The sequence below is a fragment of the Zonotrichia albicollis genome, chromosome Z (genome assembly GCF_047830755.1).
Source record: "Zonotrichia albicollis isolate bZonAlb1 chromosome Z, bZonAlb1.hap1, whole genome shotgun sequence".
Taxonomy (NCBI): domain Eukaryota; kingdom Metazoa; phylum Chordata; class Aves; order Passeriformes; family Passerellidae; genus Zonotrichia; species Zonotrichia albicollis.
The window spans coordinates 24,620,956-24,644,700 of NC_133860.1; the positions used below are offsets into that span (position 1 = coordinate 24,620,956).

At 39.5% G+C, this 23,745-nt stretch overlaps 2 protein-coding genes across 12 annotated transcripts in view; one reads left to right on the forward strand and one right to left on the reverse strand.

Moving 5' to 3' along the window:
• PAM (peptidylglycine alpha-amidating monooxygenase) overlaps positions 1-3,866 on the reverse strand; it is a 115,308-nt gene extending 111,442 nt beyond the window's left edge. For all 5 annotated transcript variants that reach the window (XM_074532181.1, XM_074532180.1, XM_074532179.1 and 2 more), the window contains exon 1: positions 3,728-3,866. The gene's annotated coding sequence lies outside the window, so the exon portion shown is untranslated. The remainder of the gene's footprint in view (positions 1-3,727) is intronic.
• The window catches only part of LOC141726995 (uncharacterized), a 60,971-nt gene continuing 40,061 nt past the window's right edge, over positions 2,836-23,745 (forward strand). For 5 of the 7 annotated variants that reach the window (XR_012577967.1, XR_012577966.1, XR_012577965.1 and 2 more), the window contains exon 1: positions 2,842-3,874. Coding sequence is in view for 2 of the 7 variants with exons in the window: in XM_074532182.1 (XP_074388283.1) it covers positions 3,078-3,874 (797 nt within the window). In the remaining 5 variants the exon portion in view is untranslated. Of the gene's footprint in view, positions 3,875-23,745 lie in introns of all 7 variants that reach the window. The other 2 variants (XM_074532182.1, XM_074532183.1) reach the window with 2 other exon arrangements.

Sequence of the window (23,745 nt, forward strand, 5' to 3'; positions counted from 1 at the left end):
CATACCTGAAAAACAGTGCTTCAAAAAACCTCACTAATTTTGCTTCCCATATATCCTACACGATTTTTGTGAGTACTTGTTCTTTGCTCACATGGTCCCAAGTTATATCTCAAAATCCTACTTCATTTTACTTTATGCTTCCAGAATATTGTCATAACAAAAGCACTCCACACTTGCATTCCCACATACCTTTAACACAAATTCACCTTTAAATATTTGTTTCATATAAGTTATAAAGGAACCCATAAAATTTGAGATCTATTGAATTACATCTTTCTGCAGGAAAATGCTTTTAGTTGATTCAACATGCCTGAACAATTTATAAATAACACCCTCTCCTCCTTACTTTGGCCCACTGAAGACACCGAATTTGAGTACAGGCAAGACAGAGAAAATGAAAGAGAATCCTTCACTTATCACAGAGAAATTAAGGGGGTTATTCAATCAGGATTATGTTGTAAATTCTCACTGTTGTAAATTCTTTCTGTTGCCCTATGCATTTCAATTCTTTATGTCATGACTGCCTTAGAAAGGAGATAAAAAACAAAAAAGAGGAGAAAAAGAAGGGGGAAAAAGTGTGAAAGGGGGAGAAAAAGGTGAAAAGTGCTGAGGAAAAGCAAAACAGAGGGGGGAAAGGTGAAAAGGGGGGAGGTGACAGAAGAGGAGGAAGGCAATGAAAAAGGTATTGGGGAAAGAAAGAGTAAAAGACAGGTAAAAGAGAAAAGAATAAAGTAAAAAAGAGAGAGGAAGAAGAGGACAAAAAAAAAATAAAGGGGGAGGAGAAAAAAGAGGGGAGTGGGACAGGAAAAAAATAAGAGAAAAAATGGAGGAAGAAGAGAGAAAAAAGCAGTAAAACACTTAGTTGTGCCTTGAAAAACACCTTGCATTTATTTGATTGGCTCTGAAGCATTTTCTTCATGCTCTGAAGCATGAAGAAAAGGTTTCTCAGTAGTTAGAGAATGTCTAGTGTTTCTTTCGGCCACTTTAACATTAGATTGAACTTGGATGCCTTACATAGAGACATTTTTTAAATTATTCAGGATATTTTGACTATACAGATTGTCAAAATAGACCATACTAGACCAGGCTGGTAAACCAGTCTAGCAACAATTTGCTCAGATCAGCCATCACTATTATCTTGTTCGCAAGATGCAAAACAACTTACATGGTATAGCCTATTAGTACTGAACAGAATATGGTAGATATGGTACAATCTACTCTTTTAAGTATTTAATCCTAATTGCTAGCAATTGTTTTAAAAGTATACACTATGAATACTTTTTCTAGCTTGTTTGGCTTCATTTGTGATACATTTCAATACTCTGTCTGCAGTAGTTATAACTTTGGATAGTAATACTATAAACATCCCAGGAGATTTATTAATCTTAAATATCACAAGCAATGGTCAGATCCAATTAAATACATTAAATGGAAACCTGGCAAGTTACGAAATTCCTTTAAAGTACAGTCTTAATTGCACTGTGCATTCCATCATTTTTAAGTGTGCAACATGAATACTTCTGTCAAGCTATAAAATGAGAACTTCAGAACAAATCCCAGCCTCTTGGCACCTTTTGAGCCATGACTACATGTAAAACAGGAGCAATGCAATAAGAATTGTCTTCAATAAGTATGCATTTTACAACAAAGTTCCTCTGGATTAACCTCTAAGGAATCAAGAAAAAACATCCTTTCTGACCATTTTGTGGTATCAGCAAGGAAATAAGCTTCACAACAAGCAGATTCAATCGTATCTTGAATTACTGGACATTTGGGAGCCCTGAGACTCTCTCACTTGACAAGAAAGCAGATAAAGCATCGAAGTAGTGGGTTTCTATGTTGGATTGGATCTTTGAGATTACTTTAAGCTTGTTTGCACATAGACTTGTGCAGACCTCTGCCTCCATATGTCAAAGGAAGTATCTTCTTTTGTCTACTTGCTAGCCCTTACCACCTAGATCTCATTTTCACCTGTCCCAACAGTGAGATCACCACATCAAGGAAACTGACTGAGTACCTAAGATCTAAATTCAACCCACTTTCCATTTTTTCTGCATGCATTAGTCAGCAAACTAGTCAGCCTCAGTCTTCCAGCAAAGTTATTTCTGAAAACTAGCTCCTGAACTCAGATTTGCAGTACAAGACAGACTCATCATTTCAGATCTACAGCACAGAACAGAAATATAAATAAGAATCCAACACATCAGTACTCAAAAAAAAAATAAGTTCAGTTAAAATTTTGGAATTAAACTGCTGTTTTCTGAAAGCTATACATTTCTTTTCGATGTTTCTAATGTGAGAATCCCTGCAAACACCGAAAAGGAGTGCCCCAAATCAAAAAGGAAACAAAACACCTGATTCCTATTAAGTGACAGATCACAGAGATTTGTGATATTAAAAACGCCTGTGGTCTTGTAAGAAGACTTTCAATTCCATGCCAAATATTTTTTCTTTACTAAGTAGCTTAAAAATTCTAATTCGTGCCAGTGATATATATATATTTTTACTCCAATCTATAAGAACACTCATTGCAAGCATACAGCAGGCAATGTGACAACAGCCTACAGTAAAACCTACCAACCTGGCAATGACAGCACCTCTGTGTTTGCAATCCATAAGTCAACCGCAGAACTGCTCATGGCTTTACCATAGCTGAAGAGCTCTGGGACCCCCCCTTCACATAGCAGTTCTCAGTAATATGGCACATTTAAAAATATGTACGAAGCATAAGAGATTGATACAGAAAGCGATTGATTGATATTTTGATAGTAATGCCTGAAATTAATACATGAGTTTTAAAGGAACAGAATGAGGAGTGAAGGCTTACAAAAAAAAAAAAAAAAAAAAAAAAACACCGAACAAAAATACAAACAAAAAGGCCACTCCCATGGACTACTGGGAACCATACGCTACTCTAAACAGCTGGAAGTCGAAACTAACAAAACGTCAGCACTTGAATGCTTCCATGACTGCCACGGTTGAACAGCCAGAGGTGAAGAAATGACAGTGCCAGCGGCCAGCGCCAAAGTCCGGAGGGGCTCTGCCTCTCCGCATTCAGCCATGTTCCTACCACCGGCATGCCGCCGGGCCCTTTAAGCCAGACCCGAAGACGGGCGGGAGGCACCGGCCCCGGGACGGCCCCGTTCGCTGCCCGCAGGAGGCTCGTGCTGGCTGCGCCGGGCGTCGCGGGAAACTTTGGCGGCGGGGAGCGCGCCGTGCCTCGGCCGTCCCGGGGAAGCTCGTCCCTCGGCTTTGCACAGGACATGAAGTCCCGGCGGGGAGAGCGGAGGCTCCGCCGCATCAACCCTCTCAGGCGGCGGCGGCAGTGCTCAGCAGGGGACAGGGAGGACCGGATGGGGCAACCTCCGCCTCCCAGAGCGGCAGCCGCTGCAGTCTGCAGCCAACAAGGAAACAGCAGCTCTTGGCATCCGCAAGGCCGCGGCCCCCGGCGACGCGAAGCGGCCTCCGGGCGTCCTGGAACCCTCCCCGAGGCATCCGCGGGAGGCGCCGCGGCTCTTGCAGCGCGCAGGGGAGCGGCGCCGCCGCCGCCGCCGCATGTGTGCCCACGCAGAGGCAGCGCCGAGCGCGGCCGGGCGAGTGTCCGGCCAAGGCGCGGCACCGGCACCGCCGCGGAGGTCGGGAAAATCACCGCAACTCAAAGTACTCTTTGCTTCTCCCCTCCCCGCAGCCCTCGTGCCCGAGCGAACGCGGCGCAGGTGGAACTCACGGGAGGAAGGCGCCACACCGCTGACTCCCAACCGCTGCCAGCAGCGCCACCGACACCGGGGTCTGCCGCCGCGACCCCCCCTTCCTGCCCCGCCCCGGGACCGCCCCGCCCCGGCGCGGGGGATGCGGCGGCGCTCACGTCTGCCCGGTAAGGGCTGCGCCGGGCTAGGCCGCTGGGAGGCGCTGTCCGGGCCCGCTGTGCCCTGATCCGCGCCGGGTCGGGCTGGGCGCGGGGCCCAGGGGGTCTGTGGTCACAGGAGAGACGCTGGGGTTTGCACGGGAAGGCCTGAAGTCCTCAGGGTGTTCGGTGTTCTCAGTAATGGGGCTGGGGTCACAGGGGAGGGTCTGGAGTCCGCACGAAACGGGTTCGGTGTCCACTTGGAGGGGTCCTTGAGAGCCCGCAGGGAGGGAAAAAAAGCGCCCCGTGCCCTTCTGACTGCCCTCGGGCAGGAACGGGCTGGTGTGCGCTCAGTCCCGGCGGATGAAGGCCCTTAGTGCCGGGAGAGGAAAGGCTGTGGTTGCGGGGTTGCAAGCGGTGGTCAGCGAATTGAGGGGAAGGCTCTCCAGGCTTCTCTGCGGGGTGTAGGGGCGGGTGGCAACACCAGCTCGGGACAGCGGGGAGCCACGGCATGGTATCCTCCGAGGGATGGGTGCTGGGCATGGCACAAGGCAGATCCTGATAACAAAGGATCCAAGGCGAGGGTGCCGATTGTGGTTGTAAGCTTGTCGAGAGCTTCAGTGTGCTTTAATGAAACCGTGTTTTCAGTGAAATTCGTAACATAACATAGCGAGCTGAAGCTTGGGCATGTGTTACAATGAGCTGTATCTCAACCACACATAGTTGCTGCCTGGGAGCCCTATTCAATATCCCTTGCTGAGCAGGTTTGTGCAGGAGACCTTTGAGAGGCTTATCTGCATAGGTAAAATGGAAGAATTAGGGCCCAAATCTGTACTGTTTTTCAGGGGCATTGTGATGAAGTATTCATTTATCAATCAGGACTGTCCTAATGCTCCTTAAAAATATAAAAAAATATTATTTTTTTTTTTATTATATCTGACACCCTCAGACTAAAAGAACAGCTTTTTTTTTTCTGAGTAGATCTGCCAACTTTGTTATGACAACAAATCTGGGTAATTGGATTTGTGATGGATGTTTCAGTATTTCTAAAAAGGGTGGATCTGTTATGAAGAAGGAGCATTTGCCTCATTCATATAAAATGGAAAATGCAACACAAATTAATTCTTTGAAAGTTTATTAATATTTTTAAAGTTAAAGTGCATCAGTAGAGTTCTGGCTTGGTCTTAATTGGTTCTTTTTCTTCAGAAGGTGGAAATCTGCTTCTGTGGGTCTATAGGACATAGCAAGCAATTAGTGATTAATGTCTCCCAAATATGCTTTCAGTATTTGATGACAAGAATTATTAAGCTATTTGAACAGAAATGGTGACTTACTGGTTTCAACTGATCTGTAGAGTCACACCACCATTTTTTGGTAGAGTTCTTTGTCACATCAAGCTGTCATCAAAGTTTGTGCCTTACATTATAGACTGGCTCATGAAAATGAACACTGTAGCTGCAAAGGCCTAGTCTAAGGATTCTAGGGCTTCCCTTACATTATTGATCTGGCTCATGAAAATGAACATTGTAGGTGCAAAGGCCTGATCTAAGGATTCGAGGACTTGCCCTGAACAAAGCACATGGTGCTTTGTGAAATAACAAATCAATAAACACCTGTTGCTGAGGCAAGAGCAACCCAAAGACTTGCCCCCACCTTAAGCTCTATATGGCATTAATGAAGGGTGCAGCTTTGCAGTCTCTAACGAGGGGCTACATTCTGTTCTAGAAGTGTTTCCCATGCTAGCTGCTCTTACGTAAATTCTTTAGTTGGTGTAGATTAATATATTCTCAAAGTAATCTTTGCAAAGGAAAGCATGGACAAGAATTTGGAGGAGCTCAAAATAGTCATTAGCTTAGCATGGGAATGTTCCATGAATTAGAAGGTTTTCTTTTATGACAGAGCTAGGGGCCTATGAATTCAGTCCTTTTTCTAAGTGTGGAATATTTTGCTTACAGGTAGTAGTAAAGGGAATCAAAGAATTTGGGGGGGAAAAAGAAAAAGAGAAAAGCATTGAAAAGATATATTATTAACTCTTTGAAAAGAGACTGCAAAAGAGACTAGCTTTGAGGCCTACTAAGAGGCTTTAAAGTTTTCTTTCTGAATTTTAAAAGCTTTTTCTTCAAAATTAGAAAAATTTTAAATTTTTCTTAATTTATTATTTTCTTAATTTTAATTAATTAAAATTTCAGCTTTTTATGACTACCTTTGTATCAAAGTTGTTAACTTGAATAGAACCTATCAAATCTACTAGTTTTATTTATGGTTAACATAAGACAGTCTACCTTAGACTTCATGTTTAATGGCTCTCTATATCATTCTACTGAATTTTCCTCAATCTGCTCATACTGCTTTCATTAGTCCGAGAGCTGTTTTCATATCACTTCACAAAGGCAATAAAAATGAATACAATAAAATGTGATGCTTAATTTTTGTCTCTTTATGAAATCTGAGACTTGGCTTACAGTGTCCTGTTCTTTGAATTTGAAAATTTCTAATGTAGAAAAACAAAATAACTCTTTAACTTTATTCTGTGGCTTATGCTGTTACCTCCTAGTGTGAAGCACTGAAAAATAAAAAACGCAAGCCTCATATTCTGTAAAGTACTAGATTTCCTGTAAGACTGACTTCACTGAATTGAAAAGCTATTTCTCATCTTGCATGACTGGATATCTACTTTTATAATAGCTTTGCGTGGGGAATGAAACTGTGGGGTTTTCTTTAGCATGCCAGTCTTTTCATCTGCATTAGGTACAAATTCAGCAAGGACTTGAATTTTAAGACTAGGTACGTGCTAAAACAATTAATTTTAGACCTCTGACATAAAAATTACATAAAAAGATAAAATTGGTCTGTGGTTGTAATTTCATGGTAAAATATTCTGGCTTTCTTGTATACAGGAATATACATAATATCCTAAGCTTTTGCATTGTGGCAAACTTATCTTGAAATTTTTCATTATCCATGCTTGAGCCATGCTACTGAACCATCACTACCTGCCATTTATAGATCTGTGAGAAAATGTTCTTCCAATTTGTGCAAAACCCTTTTGAGTCATACAGTCTTCTTACTTATACTTCCATAACAAAATGATATTGTTCCTGGCAAGCAACAATAGTAAATATTAAATTATAAAGGTCAGTATCATATATCTTGATGAAGTATTTTAGACAGGTAAATTGATTCCAGGCTCTGAGCTCTTAGCTTTGAGCACAATTTACTCTATTTTTGCCACAGATACTTAATTTCCTTTTACCATGTTTTTTTGGATTTTGTTTTGTTTTGTTTTGTTTTTAGGAAAAAAAAAGATACAAACTTTCTCTTTATTCTCTTGCATATGTGAAAGTACAGACTGTGTCATACACTCGAGAGCTGCATGGAGATTTTACTTTGCAAATGGAGCAGCATGCTGGCAGCAAAAAGGATGAAAGCCTTTGAACAGCTCCTTTGATAATTGAAATCAGCCCATGATCTCCTTCAGGCTGCAGTTTTACTCATCGCTATTTCCTAGGTTTTTTTCTAGCACCAAGATAAATTTCAATGTAACAAAAGAGTCACAGTGGAAGAGATATGTATTATAAAGGTATGTAACACAGTTGTCGTTAAAGTACTTTACATACCTTCATATAAAGCAAAAATACACAAAACAAATACCTTTATATTGAAGGATTAATTTTTTCCAGGTGAATGAGGTGAATGGAAAAGTGCAATAAATCCAGTTATGCAAGCTTGCATCCTTAGCAAAACTTCAACTCTCGTGCAGTAAATGGTCTCTGCAGACTGCAGATGAGGTTTGGGTCACTGATGTTTATTTGATGCCTTTCCCATGTGTAAAGGATGTTCATCTCTACCTCTTAATTAATTAAGTTTATTAATTAAGTGCTTAATTAATAAAACAATAATTAATGTCAGTTAATTTGTCATTGAAGACAAATTTATTCATAACAGCATCTTACCTAAAGTGATGCCATATTTTGCATACCACTGAAAATGGTTTCTAGTTGTTTCAGAACAGAAAATGTTTATTGTTGTATCTCTGTCTTCTATTTGTGTGCTGCTATCCTTTGAATCTCCATACAAGTGATCACTGGTGCCTCAATGCAGGTAATCCAGTTGTCATTAATTTGAATGTGATACCTCAACTGTCCTTGGGAAATTTTCTGTATTTCTGTTATGGCTTTTTCTGTGTTTTTAAATAATCTTACTCTTGTCCTTTTGTCTCTGGGATATCTACATAGGTATCTCTGAAGGGTTGGGATTTTTCCTGTACTTATCTTTTATTTGTTTGCTTGTTTGTTGTGAGAAAAAAAATATCAGATGTCTGTGGTAATAACAAAAGACTTGCAAAAATGTTGAATTGAATTAGAACTTGCATTCCATCCTTAGATTGTCTCCTAAGAATTTGGAGTAGGAAAACAGTGGATTTCCATTCTTCATTCTTACCTAATTGTATTAAGCAGAGACTGAGACTACGGTCCTACTAAATTAGAATGGTGCAAGTTGATCAGTAGAACAAATATTTGTGCTTAGGCAGGCCTTTTGGATCTTATGGGAGCAAGTAGTGGGCGGGAAAAATGCATGTGGATGAATACTGCTACTATGCTATTTTTCTTACATTCAGAAGTTGATAGTGAAGTAGAGGTTCAGTAAAACACTTTGGTAGTATCTGTCTTCTGATCAAAGTATGGTATGTCTGAAGTTTCTATCTGCTCAAGTGATGCTATTGTGATTTTATCCAGGTAGGAAGTCACTTGGAAAGTTGTTTAACGCAGAATATGGCTACCTATAGCACGTGGTTTTGACACAGACACTTTTCTCATGATCCCTCAGTTAAAGAAAAGAAGGAAAAGAAGGAAATAGGAAGGAAAAGAAGAAAAGGGAAGGGAAGGTTCCGAGAAGGGAAGGTTCCGGGAAGAGAAGGTTCTGGGAAGGGAAGGTTCCGGGAAGGGAAGGTTCCGGGAAGGTTCCGGGAAGGGAAGGTTCCGGGAAGGGAAGGGAAGGTTCCGGGAAGGGAAGGGAAGGTTCCGGGAAGGGAAGGTTCCGGGAAGGGAAGGGAAGGGAAGGGAAGGGAAGGGAAGGGAAGGGAAGGGAAGGGAAGGGAAGGGAAGGGAAGGGAAGGGAAGGGAAGGGAAGGGAAGGGAAGGGAAGGGAAGGGAAGGGAAGGGAAGGGAAGGGAAGGGAAGGGAAGGGAAGGGAAGGGAAGGGAAGGGAAGGGAAGGGATTCCTATGTCCCCTAGCCACTCCTTTCTTAATCCCCGATTGGCCCTTATCTTTGTACTGTCCCGAGACCAGGGTCAGCTCCTGCCACTTGTGAAGGAGAAACCTTGAATCTCCCCATAAGTATGCCTGGGGACTCAGAGCATCTCACCTCACAGCTGAATTAAACATCTGTGGATACCATGCAAAGGCCCTTTTTGCTACCTTACCCTGGGCTTTACTAGCAGTTATTCAGGCAGCAACAAATTACCATGACTGTAGTACAAATTAACTCATTATTAATTAACCTTTTTCACTTGAGAGTATATCAACGAGCAATACTAAAAAGTGTTCCATTTATTTCAATTTTAATTTTCAAACATCTCAGAGGATAGAAGAATACTGCTGTATTGTATATTGGGGTAGAACTGCAGCATGGGAGCCTAATATTATATATACTAGTAGTTATATACTTTTCTCTTTTTTGCAGTCACAGGATATAGCAAATGAGGCACTTAAGACAGCCTTTTTACACATTTTTAACCTCTGCTAGGACACAGTGAAAACCACATTCCATGTTTCTAAAAGCCAGCTGTCTGAATTTAATTACCAGGAAATAGAGACCCTGTGTTTACCTCTGATGTTTGTTATAGTAGGTTCCTGCTCTTGATCCAGGTGGAAGGGTTACTGTTACATTTGGCCTCTACTTCAGCAAATAGAGTTTTAGCTGAAATTAGTGCTTGCTGATAGTGCAATCAACAGTAGTGATTTTCACTTAGTGAAAAATCTTCATTGGAAGTACAGTTCTGCTGGAAATACAGTACTCTGTCATACTCACAAACACGGAATGGTGTTCTTCTTTCATAAATTAATGCAGAACAGTGAGACACATTTGATGTTGTATAAAACAACTTAATGGAACAGGTATCTGACCCCTGTACTTGAAATACGTTACCTCTCTGTGAGCTTCATAAACTGAATCACAAACACTCTCTTGCAGGTGTCTTATTTGTGTCTGCAGACTAAGAAAACAAAAATACAACCTAAGAAAATAATTGACTTTTCATCACATTTCATGCTGAAATACCTCACAAATTTTTGAAAAATATTTAGACATATTTAGAAAATTCAAAGGTTTTAGTATTTGCAAAGAAACCCTATGCTAATACTGGTACCACTACAGTGCTTGTACAAATCCTGGTTTTCCTTTCTCAGTTAAAACTGAGGGAAGAAGGTTACCTGATTTACAATGTGCCAAGTTTCCAACAGAAGCTGATAAAAAAGCTATATTCTGTTTCTACCTCTGTGAGTGCTCATAGCTTGTTTAAAGAGGTGGTTAGGCATGCTGCCTCAAATAAAAAGAAATTTTCCATAGCTACTTATGCCAGTGATGGATTTTATTTCTCAGATATTATAATATGCAATTATCAGCCCAGGAGACAGCAGTGCAGGAGCAACAGTGATGTCATTGTTCTCTCTGTTGCTGATGTGTGTTCCATGGGCTTCCTGTTGATGCAAGACAGAAGAGAACGTGAGGATGAGATTAAAATTGACACTGGCATAGTAATGTGATTATTGATGCTTTGGAAATTTATAGTGCAACTTAACAAAAAATCTGTTAACAGCAATTTAAAGGGCAACGTATTCTCAAATTTAATGACACAATCACAAAGTTATTTGCTTTGGAGTATATAAATACCTAGTAGTTCTTCTCATGTAGGATTTTTGTTCATTTGAGAGGTTAGGTAGCAGTTTAGTAATTAAATTACATAATTTGTTACATGGGACTTCCAGTTATGTAAAAATTTAATTAAGTTTTATTTCCTACTTGTCTAAGAGACTTTTGTCATGGGAATATGACTATAATAATTTAGAGATGTGTCTTCTGTTGCTAAAATTTCTTGGGCAATTGTGTCTCTGTTACACTGAGGGCACGCTTGTGAAAATCAAGTGCACATCAGACCCTCTTTATCTCTTTGATTGTGAGCTAAATTTAACCTTGTCATTGAAACTACCCTGGGAAGGTTGATATTGAAGACCAAATTAATTGTTCAAATAGTTTTTCTCTTGGAGAGGCACAGGCCATGATGGCAACCAAGCCAGAGCTTGTGGCCAAAATGAGAAAGCTTGCCCTCAAGAGTGTTACAAATCTCCCCACTGAATGATCAAGCATCTTTCTTCCTTTTTGGAAACTGTCAGAGAGATTCGTACTGGTACATTCTTCCAAGCATCAGGCTTAACCACATGGCGTTAGGAACAGGTCGCTCAAAAGGGAAGAAGGGGAGAGAAGTAAAGGACATGAAACAGAGAATGAAAATAAAGTTTTGATAAACGGAATGGGAAGTAGGTAGGAGTGCTAACAGAACAGAGATGAAATGTAGAATTCTTTGTCAGCTGGTAGGCATGTCATGAATTTATTCTCAAGGTTATGAAGTTGGTGCTGTTTTGTTTTTCTCCACTCCATGCACATAAATGTGTAATACTGTAGTGCAGTGCAGAGCTGTGTGACCCCTGGTGGAGGCTGAGGAAAAGGTGTCACTGACACTCCTGGGAGATGTGGCCAGGGTGGTGAGCCTGCCTAGTCATGGGGGATAGGGGAAAACTGGATCATACCCTGGGGGTTTGGACTTGCAGAACTGCTTCCAGAAGAGAAGAAAAATGTTCTAGGAAGATCATGCATATTCTTATCTCTTTCTTTCCCTTTTCCCTCAATCTATTACAAAATAAATTGCCTAAAATAAGAAAGCATTCTAAAACTAATTTTTTTAAAGTGCATTGGATGTATGAAAGCTAGTTTTATATGGTTTAGATGCTGGATGGGATGATGTTGGCATGTTGAGAATCTTCCAGAATAACTGTTATTTCTTCTGTTGGACATAGAAAATCAGGTGGACAAGATTTTCCATGGAGAAGTTTCTGGTGCTCTGCATCTCATTGTGTATCTGTGTGTGTGCGTGTCTGTGTGTGTGTGTGTGTGTTGTGTGAATAAACTGTACCAAAAGAAAAGCTAAAATCTAAAAAAAAAGCAATATAGTTGTCTCAGTCATGCCAGGGTTGAAGGCTTTTCTTAACAGCCTTCAACTATGAGTGCAGATGAGTGTAGCAAGCAAAATATACATTCAGAGAATGAATTGTATTCCTATGTGTAGGTGTGGCATAAAATCTAAAACTAGCTAGGAGGTGAACAAAATATGGCAATAGTAGATGTCACTGTCTCAAAAAAGATATGCTTTGTTAAAACACTTTGTAAATATCTATCTGCAGGCTTCCTAAATTGACATCAAAAGCTTCCTTTTTGGTCAAAAAATGTATGTAACTATCCTCCCTAATTATGCCCATGCGCCTAGCCAATAGTGCAATCATATATTGCTGAGGTTGTTTGTTTTACATTACCCATCCAAGCTGTTTGGGGCAGAGGAAGTTTTTGCCATTACAACAGAGAAAAGGAAGAGGATTTTCTTTGTACAGAGAGTACAAACATTATTTGACATCTTTACTCTTTTTTAGCCTATTAAGTAATCTTTAAGCTTTCTTTTTCTTTTGATTGCAGTTCATGATATGTTAGAGATCTAACTGATAGATATCTAGAAAATTCAAAGGTTTTAGTATTTAGTATTTAGTATTTCATAGACTGTTAGAAATCTATTACTTTAAACAGAAAAAGAGGAACAAAATCTTATGCAGAAAAGACAGAAAATTACAGAAATGAGAGGTCAAATGGCTTTCTAAAGGTAATGCAGCTTCTAGCACTACTGGTAGGATCCATATTTCTTGAATCTTTTAAATCTCACAATAGTAACTTTGTCCCAGGGCATCTAACTTGCTGTTTTGCTATTTTTCTAAGATTTGTTATTTGCCTATTGAGTTCCATGCCAGGCAAATCTAGCATCTTCATTTTCTAGCCTTGTATTCCATCCTGTCCAAACTGATTCAGCCATCCCTTGAAATTAAAACTGTGAAACTGCTAAATTAACCGTACAGTTACCCCCTCATTTTAATAATCATAATAATAGTAATCACAATAGTAATATTAAAGTAAAAATAATAATAGGAAAATATTGATTTCTTCAAAAAATTGAAGTACATTTAACTATTCACAGCTAGGAATAGATTAGATCATCAACTACTACTTCTGAAAAATATTCAAGGAGAATATAGTTGGACATGATGCATTATAGATAGAAATGTGTTTTCATTACAAATAATGTGTTCTAACATCAGAAATAAGACTGATTATTATCTTTTTATGACTTAGGATATTTAGAGAATATTATAGGACACTATTTGGCTAAGGCTCCAGCTACTTTCTCTTTCCCTGGGATGATGTAGCACCATACCTATTCCCATATCCATATTTAAACAAACCATTTTCTGAGAAAGTAAGATGAACTATTACAGAGGAAGCAGAAAGCCTGTGCCACCACAGCTGAACAAAAATGTTTTAGCAGGAGGCCAGCACTACAAAAGAAAAATCTCCCCAGAGGTTCTTGCTTTATTCACAGCTAGAATGACCTGAAAATAACATATTGCTATATAGAATCACAGCTATATTATTCCCCTTGCAGTGTTACCAACACTTTAAGTTAAATTAAAGAAGCCATTCTAAATTTAATTTTCAGAAGCCTATCTTTCCTCTTCTCTGACTTCTGCTTTATAATCTACTATTACTTTCTTCTGGTTGATTAAAGAAATACTATTTGATTCCCTATATGTCTGTCTTGATGATGACATATTGATCCACACTCTCTCCTGTAGTTCTATTTCATAAAGAAATTCACAAGGTTTTTCTAGGATCCAGGTAGAAACTCAGCAGTTTCCTAGTTTCTGAACAGTCAATAGAGAGAGTAGCATGGAGGTTAATTATAGCATAAACTAGGATTTTCTGACAGGATATATTTTCTCCTATTTTGATTCATGGGATTCACTTACTTAAAAACACATCATGGTACACCCACTTGTTAAAGGTCAAAATTATTTCACAGTAAGTCAATGTCACGTAGATTTTTGTGTTAGGCAATTATTTTTAGCACCTTATTTACTGCTACAATGCTAATGGTAGCTAAAAAGAAGGATGTGTATGTTAATTAATGTTCACTGGATTTTTTTTTTCAATGTAGCCTCTTGTTTCTGATTTGCATTGTATAATGCTCATGAGACAGTGCCAAGAACCTTATGTGTATCAGCAGCATCTTCTGGAACATCAGTGGCCATATTCAGTTGCTGTACAGTGTATGTGGAATAATCATCCTCTGCTAGGAAATTATAAAACTATGTCATTTGATTGCAATTACATCCTCACTCATGCTAAGGTGCTGGCTTTAAACAGTTCTTATCAACACATCTAACTAATAATTTTTGTTGGGTTTTTTTTCAGGAGATGAGTTGAGAATAAGTGAGAGCTCAGGTCTCTGCAGGACACACAGTTTTGTAATGGTTTTTGTTTATGTGCATTTACTTCCTCTATAAAACTTTCTGAGAGAGTAAACAAGACTTTCTGAGAGAGTAAACAAGAGGAAGAATATAAACTTTTCCTCAAGACAACAAAAAAACCCTCATCATTTCCTGTAAAAAAGTAAACCATACTTCCACAGAAGAAACAGATACACTTTTGGCCAAGACTGGTGGTGAAGGTGTAGAACATTCTTGTTACAGGAAGTCATTGGTTGGAGACAAGGACAACACAAACTCTTAGAGATCCATGCCACAACGGCGATGGTTTGTTATGGAAGATTCCTTATATAGGGGGTTTGAAACTCCAGGGTTTAAACAGCTAATTGATTGGGGTGTCTCTCCACCCAGATCTCTGGCCAGTGGTGCTTCTGCATCTGGGCTTGAGCAGGGTTGGCTGAGGGTCCCTGTATAGGTTTAAATCCAACCTATCCGGGGACTTGTTTATCTGTTTTCTGGAATGAACCAGTCTAGCTGAATTGGATTTGTGTTATGGCTAGATTTACCTTGTCCAGCTACGGACCAGCTGTAGCTGTCTCAGTACTTTTCTCAGTTTCTGTACAGGTTGCCGAACATAAGAAAATGCTTGAATTTGGAGGATATAGTGCAGCTATAGCTGTTTGGGTACTATGGACTTTGTCAAAGTACTATGGCCTATAGTATATCAGCTCTCTTTTCTGATATACTATCAACTCTCTATTGCTTCAAATTATTTTCATTCCTATTTAAAATGTTCCAAAGTGCTTTTGTTTGGATAGGGGGCAGAAACATCGTTACACTTCCCCCCAAAGTCAGCTATGCTTCTTGCACCAGAAAGTGAGGCATCTACTGGAAGAAGAAAACCCCTACACTGCAATAACTGCTAATGTCAATGTTTAAATAATCATCTCTCAGCATGTACATTAATTCCTCATGGACATAAATGAGGTATATAACCCCATTTCATGCTAATGTTTCATATTTTTTCTTTATTTGGTCTTCTTTCCAATCCAGACTGCTGCAATTTGGGGGGAGAGAGGGGGAGGAAAGAATGAAGGTGAGAATGGCACACTAATTTCTTATGAAAAGTATGTCTAGCATGATTAACTCTATCAAAACTCAGCCTATTACAAGGCTGAAACATGAGCTGAGCCTCTGAATGGCTGAGATGCCATTGAGCTTGACATTTCTAGGGCTGTCTGGAGCTGGGATTAATCTCTGAATTGACAGTTTTGTGGGTTAAAGGAGAGGAAGAGCAGGTAAAAAGAAATGGAAGTGGTGGTTTGTACTCAGTTTCAGCAAATCAAATTGATCAACTTTTTCTTCAAGTGCTAAGTTTGCAGAAATTTCCTAGAACAAGCTCATTGCATGTGGAAATGAGGGCAGTATTGAATGACTTTTCAGAGGCAGATTTGAAGTCATGTGAAATTATCTCTAACAACTCCACTCTAGTTAATATTAATCCATTACTCTGTGTTACTACTCCAGATAGAGCTGTAGCTTTTCTTGCCTGAAATGAGAATCCACTATCACCTTCATCATACCCCTGCTATTTATTTAACTTACTGCACTTCAAGTGTTTCCATGGCTTTTTGGGAAATGAAAAGGGATTTTAGGGCTTTGGGATGATTGGCTGAAGGATCAGGATCATAGGTAGTGTTTTCTTTGTGCCTTTCAACAACAGCAAAGAATATTGAAAGGAATGAGCAGAGTCAATAGATTAACATGCTACTCCAAGGCTGGTGTCACTGACAGAATTTGGGGCTTTTTTGATCATAGGATGATCTATACAATGCCAGGTTGGCTGACACCTGATGAGATGCACCTTTCTCAGAGGGGAAAAAGGGGTTTTTCACAGGAGTTAGAAGGACTTATCAACAGAACTTTAAACTACTCTGGAATGGAGAACGGAAAAAGAGCAGACTTGCCACTCATAAGTAATGGGGAGGGACATGTAAGTTTGAGGGACTGTGAGATCCTTCAGTCTTCTCCATGGAGCATTGGCTGCAATGAGATGCACTTGACCAACACATGCAGCATGAGTCCCTGAGATACCTCAGTGCTATCCCTGGTGGAATGAGTCCTCTGACAGAAGTCTGTTGTGGGGTGGTTATAGGCTGTTCATGAGGGATAGGCAGGGCAGAATAGGCAGTGGAGGTCATGGTGGCAGGGTGACATTGTGTATAATGGAGGGGCTAGAATGTGTGGAGATCACATTTGGCAATGGTCCAGTTGAGAGCCTCTGGATAAGTATTAAGGGACAAGCAAGTAGTGCAGAATTCCTCATGGCAGTCTGCTATGGACCACTGAGACAGGCTGACAGCACTGATGAATTATTTTCTAATGTACTAAGAGATACCTATTTCAGCTACCCTTGAGCATATGGGACAATCTGTCTTGCCAGATATTAACCACATTATTAGTATAGGAATTATTGCCATATTATTAGTATGGGAATAACACACAGGTGGTACAAGAAGGTCCAAAACACCCCTAAAATACTTGTGTTTTAACTTAACTGGAAGGACACAGACCTGTTAAAATGAGTCCAGAGAAGGGTCATGAGGATGGTTATAGGATAGAGCATCTTCCCTCTGAGAAAATGCTTAGATAATTGGCATTGTTCATCCTAGAGAAGAGAAGACTCCAGAGAGTCCTTATAGCAGCCTTCTAGTGAGGGCCAACTAGAGCACTGGTAGAGGGACTTCTTGTATGGGCGTGTAGTGATAAGATAGCTTTAAACTGAAAGATAATTGGTTTAGATTAGACATTAGGAAGAAAGTCTTTACTTTGAGGATGGTGAGGCACTGCCACAGGCTGCCCAAAGAAGCTGTGGATGTATCATAGAAAGTTCATATCATAGAAGAGTTCAAGGCCAGGCTGGATGGATTTTTGAGCCACCTGGTGAAGGGGAAGGTGTCCCTGCCCACGGGCAGGGGGATTGGAATGACATGATCTTAAATGTCTCTTCTAATCCTAAGCATTGTATGAGTCTGTACTTCATGGTACAGTTACTAAAGGAGGCAACTATGACAGGTGCCCTTCTTGGTTTGTTTATTTTTAAAAGAGAGATTCTAATGAGTGAAGTAGTGACTGGTGGCTATCTTAGCTACAGTAACCATAAAGGAATCAAGTCTGAAATCTCTGACAACAGGAGGAAAAGTGCCGGCAAAATGTCAGCCCTGGACAAGAGGAGAGCAGACTGCTCAGGAAACTAATTAGAGAAGTCCCTGAGAAAATGCTTTAGAGGATACTGGGGTACATCAATGCGTGTCACTTTTTAAGCACCGCTTCCCAAGAGCACAGGAATGGGCAATTCCAAAATGTTAGAAGTCAAGTAGGGGAGGCAAAAGGCTGGCTTGACTAAGCAGGCAACTTCTTCTGGAACTAAGGTAAAAACAAGAAAGTGTATGGCCAATGGAGGAAAGCTCATGTGATATGAAGGGCATACAGAGATACTGGTCACCACTGTAGGGAGAATATTTGTGTGTCTGAAAGTCTGTTGCAGCTGAAGAAGACCAGAACTGTGGGGGACAGTAAAAAGTGTTTTTTAGATGTTTTAATAGCAAAATAGCAATAGGCAGAAATAATATTGTCCCAAAGATCTGGCTGATGTTATCATGAGGCCTTTCTTTTTCATGTTTGGATGATCTTGGGCTTCTGGAAATGTCCTGGTCAACTGGCAAATTTCCAAATTCCAGCTCAGGTCATTCTATGATTTACAATTTACTTCCAGGACCCTGCACACAGGTTCAGAATTCTCTTGAAATGAGTGTTATGTAAGATGTGGGCAGGTATAAAGAATTTTTGTCTTTTCCTACTCTCGCCTATTCAAATATCAATCTCAAGTGTGTGATTTTTCGACTGAAGGCAATCTGAATCCTTAAAAGCTGATTTTCTTATACTGTTCTCACTGTTGCCTGTACAGAACCTGGAGGACATTGCAGAAATATGATGCAAGCTGTGAATCATAGGAATCTTACTGTAGATGCTAGTAGAAGCTGTTTCAGTGAAGTCACAGAGTGTCCGATTCCCGGCTGTTTGGATAGCCTGGAAAGGCCCGGGGTGGCCTTGGGGCAGCCCGCGCTTCAAGGACGAGAAGAGGCTTCAAATCTTTTCTCGGTCTCGGTGTTTATTAATTGTTTATCTAAAAGATTTTCTCTCGGCCCGACAGAGGTCTGCTCAGCAGCCAGCCATGAGCACACTCCCCTCTCGCTGGGGCGGTCTCCTATCTTTATACTCAAAGTTACGTATATAATATTTATCATTTTTCCCCAATACCTTTTACCCTTATTAACCAGTGCACTTTTAGTAATAACCAATCCTAAAGTGCCACCATCACCACAGAAGATGGAGGAGAAGAAGAAGAAGAAGAAGGACAGGACATGCCCCAATTCCTCCATCTTACTTCTCTAAACCCCCCTGTACAGAAATCCTAAACCCTGTGTTTCACTCTCTAACTAACTAATCCCTTCACCATTCACCCCGGTGAAATCCTCCTATCCTCATACAAGTGTCGTCTCCTGTGTAGGATCAAAGTCCAGCCACCAGACACTTCTGGCAACATTCCAGGACTCCCGAGCCCCCCAAGGGTGGTCTCGGTGACTCGGCACCTCAGTCCTGAGGTGCTGAGATCCCACAACAGAGGGCTGTAAGACAGTCTTAAATACTGCCCACTCTACTAAACTGTAATATAGTTAAATATTTCCTGTATTTTGACACATGATTTAGAGAGGAACATGGTATATGACACAGAAACAAAATATAGAACTCACCTTTACAATATGTGAAAAGCAAATGTGGCATATATTAGAAGTTATATATATCAAAATACAGAAAGCAGAAATACAGAACTTACACATTAAATTAGTCATAATAGTCACATAAGGCTGGTGAGTAGCAAGAAATTTGGCAGGATGTGCTTGACAACATCATCCTGCCTTAGGAAAAATTATTGTTACAGAAATGTTCCAGTATTTGCTTCTCAATGGCAGACAATCTCTGAAACCTCTGAGACACTGAGGCCCCAGTAGGCACAAAACGGCCGATGAAGATAAAAAAGAACATGTCCTTTTTAAGAACAATCACAAAAGTATTCTATATAGCAACTGGAATTAAACACAAGCAATTTTTGAAATTGAATCATAGCTATGTTCAGGGAGAGGACTTAGAGATTTGGAGACTTTGCAGCAGATTTTTTTTATTGAAAACTCATACATGTTCACTTTAGTTCAAAAGAAACTTCTAAACAGAGAAGAGAAAAATTTGATCCATTTTTCTCCATTTTAAAGGTAGTGAGTGAAGAAAATAAGCCTCTATCACAAGCATAAGTAAATCAGTGAAAATGCAGTGTCTAAAGCAACTTGTTCCTCCTGTTTACTCAGTGTGTCTTTTCCTGTTCATGTCATTTATTTGTTAACTTCTTCATATCTTGTTTGGTTTGGCTTTTAAACTCAGAGAAAATTCATGTTGTTTTGCTAAAAAAAAGCATTAAAAAGTGAGATATTCCAAATTTTACTTCCTAAGGTGCATCAATTCTTATCTGGAATGATTAGATCTGGTAGATCCTGGCTTTGTTTACAATCACTGTGAGTTTCTTTACAGGACAACCAAGACTGTTTTAGTAAGTCAAAACAGTAACCTGTCCTATGAAAAACACAGGCATCAGTCTGAATCTCTTCTCCCTATCATGTTTGTAATCAAGAGGGATTTAAGAACAAGGTATTTTCCCAAGGTACTAATGTTTTCTTTTTTCTGCCCTGCCTCCTCATGCAATATGTCTACCTGATTACATGTCAGCAGAGTAAGTGTGAAGCCTCTGTCATTTCTGTAAGACAATTCTGTATGACAAGTACAAAATATTTTACCTTGTTTAAATTTTAACTTTGAATCAATTTCAGTTTTAACTTTGAATCTAATATTTCTTTTAAAAGAATTCTGTGATTTATACACACAACAAAAAGAATAGTTTTGTAGTAAGCAAAAGTTCTTAGAAAGGTATGTTGCCTATTGTAGCTCTCAGATGCTCTCAGAATATCACAAAATGGATGTCTAAGACTTATACAGCAGTAAAATCAATGTCCAGGAGAAGAGCAATCAATTCCTTCTGTGGAACAAAATAATTTGCATGCACCTGCTTGTTCATGAGGCTGCCTGCTTTTCATGTTGGGCTGGAGTGAGAACAGTGAGTGCACAGCCCATGCACCTGTATATTAATGACATGACCTTTGCTACCTTTTGAAATGTTATCCTGGAAATACTTAATCACAGGATTAAAGAAACCACTGGGCCACTTCAAATTGATACTGGACAGTTTATAAGGAGGAGATACTCTAACATTGGCAGCGTTGTTAAACACTTACTTTGATCTCTCCTTACAGAGAAACATAGAAAAATCAGTTCAAATCTGAGATCAGTTTACAAGTTATGACAGAGTGATATAGATGTGTACAGATTACAGAATTGCTTCCTAAGAGCTTAAATCCACTTACTGCATACAAAGAATATTGTCTTGATAAAATTAATCTTAGAGGTTGCAAGTGAGGAAATACGCAAAGGGGTAGCTGTCTGTTTCTCCTGCTTTGGGATTTGGTTTAGGGGATTTGAAACTAGAGAAACAAATATCCCTATTTTAATTGTTTAAGATAAAAACAAAATGTGCCAGTTTAAATTAACTTAAGAGTGATTTGTTTAATTCTGGGGGAGTCCAGGCTACCTTAAGAAAAACAGGAGGCAAGAAGGGGAGAAAAATATCAAAAATAATGGAGAAAAATTTAACTTCAAAACCTTCTGCACTACTTTGAATGCAGTAAAATACCTGCCAAGTATCTGGACATCCATGAGTATGACTGACTGCAGATCAAAAAAGTAAATCTGAATTTTCAGAGTTCCTAATTGCTCTGTGTAAGTAGTTACCCACCATCTGTACAGCATCAGCATGGGCCCACTGCTTGATGTGCCAGCTCCTGGCCCTTTTTTGGGTGGTCATCCTGGTATTCATCATACAAGATCAAGTATTTATAACATTAGGCTGGTAGTAGTGGAGAAGTTTTAGGGGGCAGGATATACAGATATACACACAATGAAAAATAAAGAATCTTACTGCTGACTTTGCATCAGAAATGAGCAGATGTTTAGATTCATGGGTGAAGAGGTATGCCTGCGGCAGGCATAGGCCCCATCTCTCTGCAATCACAACAGATTTGCTGCTGGCCTGACAGTCCCCCTGGAGGTGTGGTACAAAGCAGAGAGCTAACTAGCCCATCGGTTTTAAAGGCATTTAGAGGCATAGGTGAATGAGTCATGAAGGAAACTGCATGGAAATCATTTAGATTTCCCACTAAAAGGCCAGATCTTTCATGTGTGCATTCATACTTGCTATCATTATCTTCTCATTTTAATGTTATTGTCAATTGCATTATCAATGTTTTGTTGTGATGTCTTGATGCTCTACCAAAATGGAAGGTGAAATGACTTGGGAATCTAAGTTGGTTTGTTTCTATCTAATACTTGATTCACTTCCAGGTTGTTCTGTTCATATTCTGAACAGCAGAAGAAAAAGCAATGCTACAATTATTAATTTTTCAAGACCTGCAACTTACTCAACATAGTTTTCTTCTGAAGCTGTAACATTACCAGGAGAAATTATAAGAGAGATGGTAAACTCTTCTGCATACACAAAAGACAAATAGATTTTAAAACAATTAGATTTCATTGAGGTGACAAAAGTATGCAGAAATATGAAGAATTCAGTAATGGTCTTAAACATGCTCTAGTTAATGTGAGTTTCACTCACCTCCAAAATCTCTTTGGTTTAAACTATCCAGGTAAGTATCAAAGGCTGTAACTTTGGGTTAAAAAAAAAATAGATAAAAGGATAAATCCCTTTATTTGGCAGGGGGCTTCTTATTTTGTACTTTTTATGTTACTACTAGCATGAGAAGAATTCTCTTCCACTGGTTCTCCATTTTTGTAAGTCCTTATCAAATACACAGGAATTTGTAGTACTTGAAAGCTACATCATGGGAGACAGGTTAATTTTCCCCCTTTTCTGTAAGAACAGGAGAACGGACTACTCATGTTAAGACACACTTTAGCTTTGGACACTAATTGAGTATCACCAGGTCTTACAAACTAGAGATGAATAAAAATTCTCTTGGTAACCTTTTTACAATGTATGATTTTTAAATATGAAATCTAGGTCTTATGCCATAAGTAGAAAACGCTAAAGCATAGTAAAAAACACTACAGAAAATATATGGAAATATATTTTCTAGAACACTGGAAAAAAACTTAGAAAATGTGATGTTGATACCTACAGTCCATAATTCATATAGTAATCAGAAAAACAAAAAAGTCTGTTACACAATTCACTCAACTGCAGTTTTCATCTGAGCGAGTAATGTGACAGCTGGCTAGAGCAGTTTGTGCCTCAGTAGAATAAATGGAAGGGTGAAATTGCATTCAGAGGGGAAAAGGCATGGGGGCCAGTCGTGTGTGTGTGTGTACATGGACAGACATGTATGCACATGTCCTATCAGATGTATTTCATTCTTATCTGAAAGAATGATACAAAATTGCAAAGCTGTCTTGAAGAGCAGCTTCTAACTGGGTTATTTCAGTCTTTATCATGAGGTTACATGGATAAAGACCTGTTAAACCACTGACTCCTAGCTTAATGAGATCCGTGCTCCAGGAGAAAGCCCAAAACCCCATCTGGCTGGCTCTCAGCAGTGTAGAAAAAGTCAACTACTCTACCAGAGGACAGGATTGAATTTAAAGAGTTGAGATAGAGAAAAAAGAAGGCAAAGACAATGAGCATGCAAAAAAAAAAATTGCTGTCAGTGTCCTACTGATATATTCAAGCATTCTATCTGGCGCTTTAAAAGAAATAATGAAAAATTAAATAATAATACCACTTTAGACAGACACCATAGTTACATTTCTATAAGAGAAATAAATATTTTTAAAGCAATCCTTGAAAACAACACTCAGCAGCTCAGGGTTTCAGCTAGTATGAAAACAACTGGGTATTTTGCTATTCCTAGCAGTCTCTGGCAGGTCAGTGCAGACATTGCTGAGTTTTGGCTGCCCTCCGTGGCATTATTTTCCAGCACAAATTCCACTGATAAATGTTTCCGTGTTGAAATTAAAACCATTACATGGAAGTTAAGACCTCACTGGGGGCTTAAAGCCACAGCTTTTCTTCTGCCCAGGAAAAGTGATTAAAGAGTGTCAATGGTAATGTAATAAAAAACAGAACTTCTGTTAATAAAACTAGA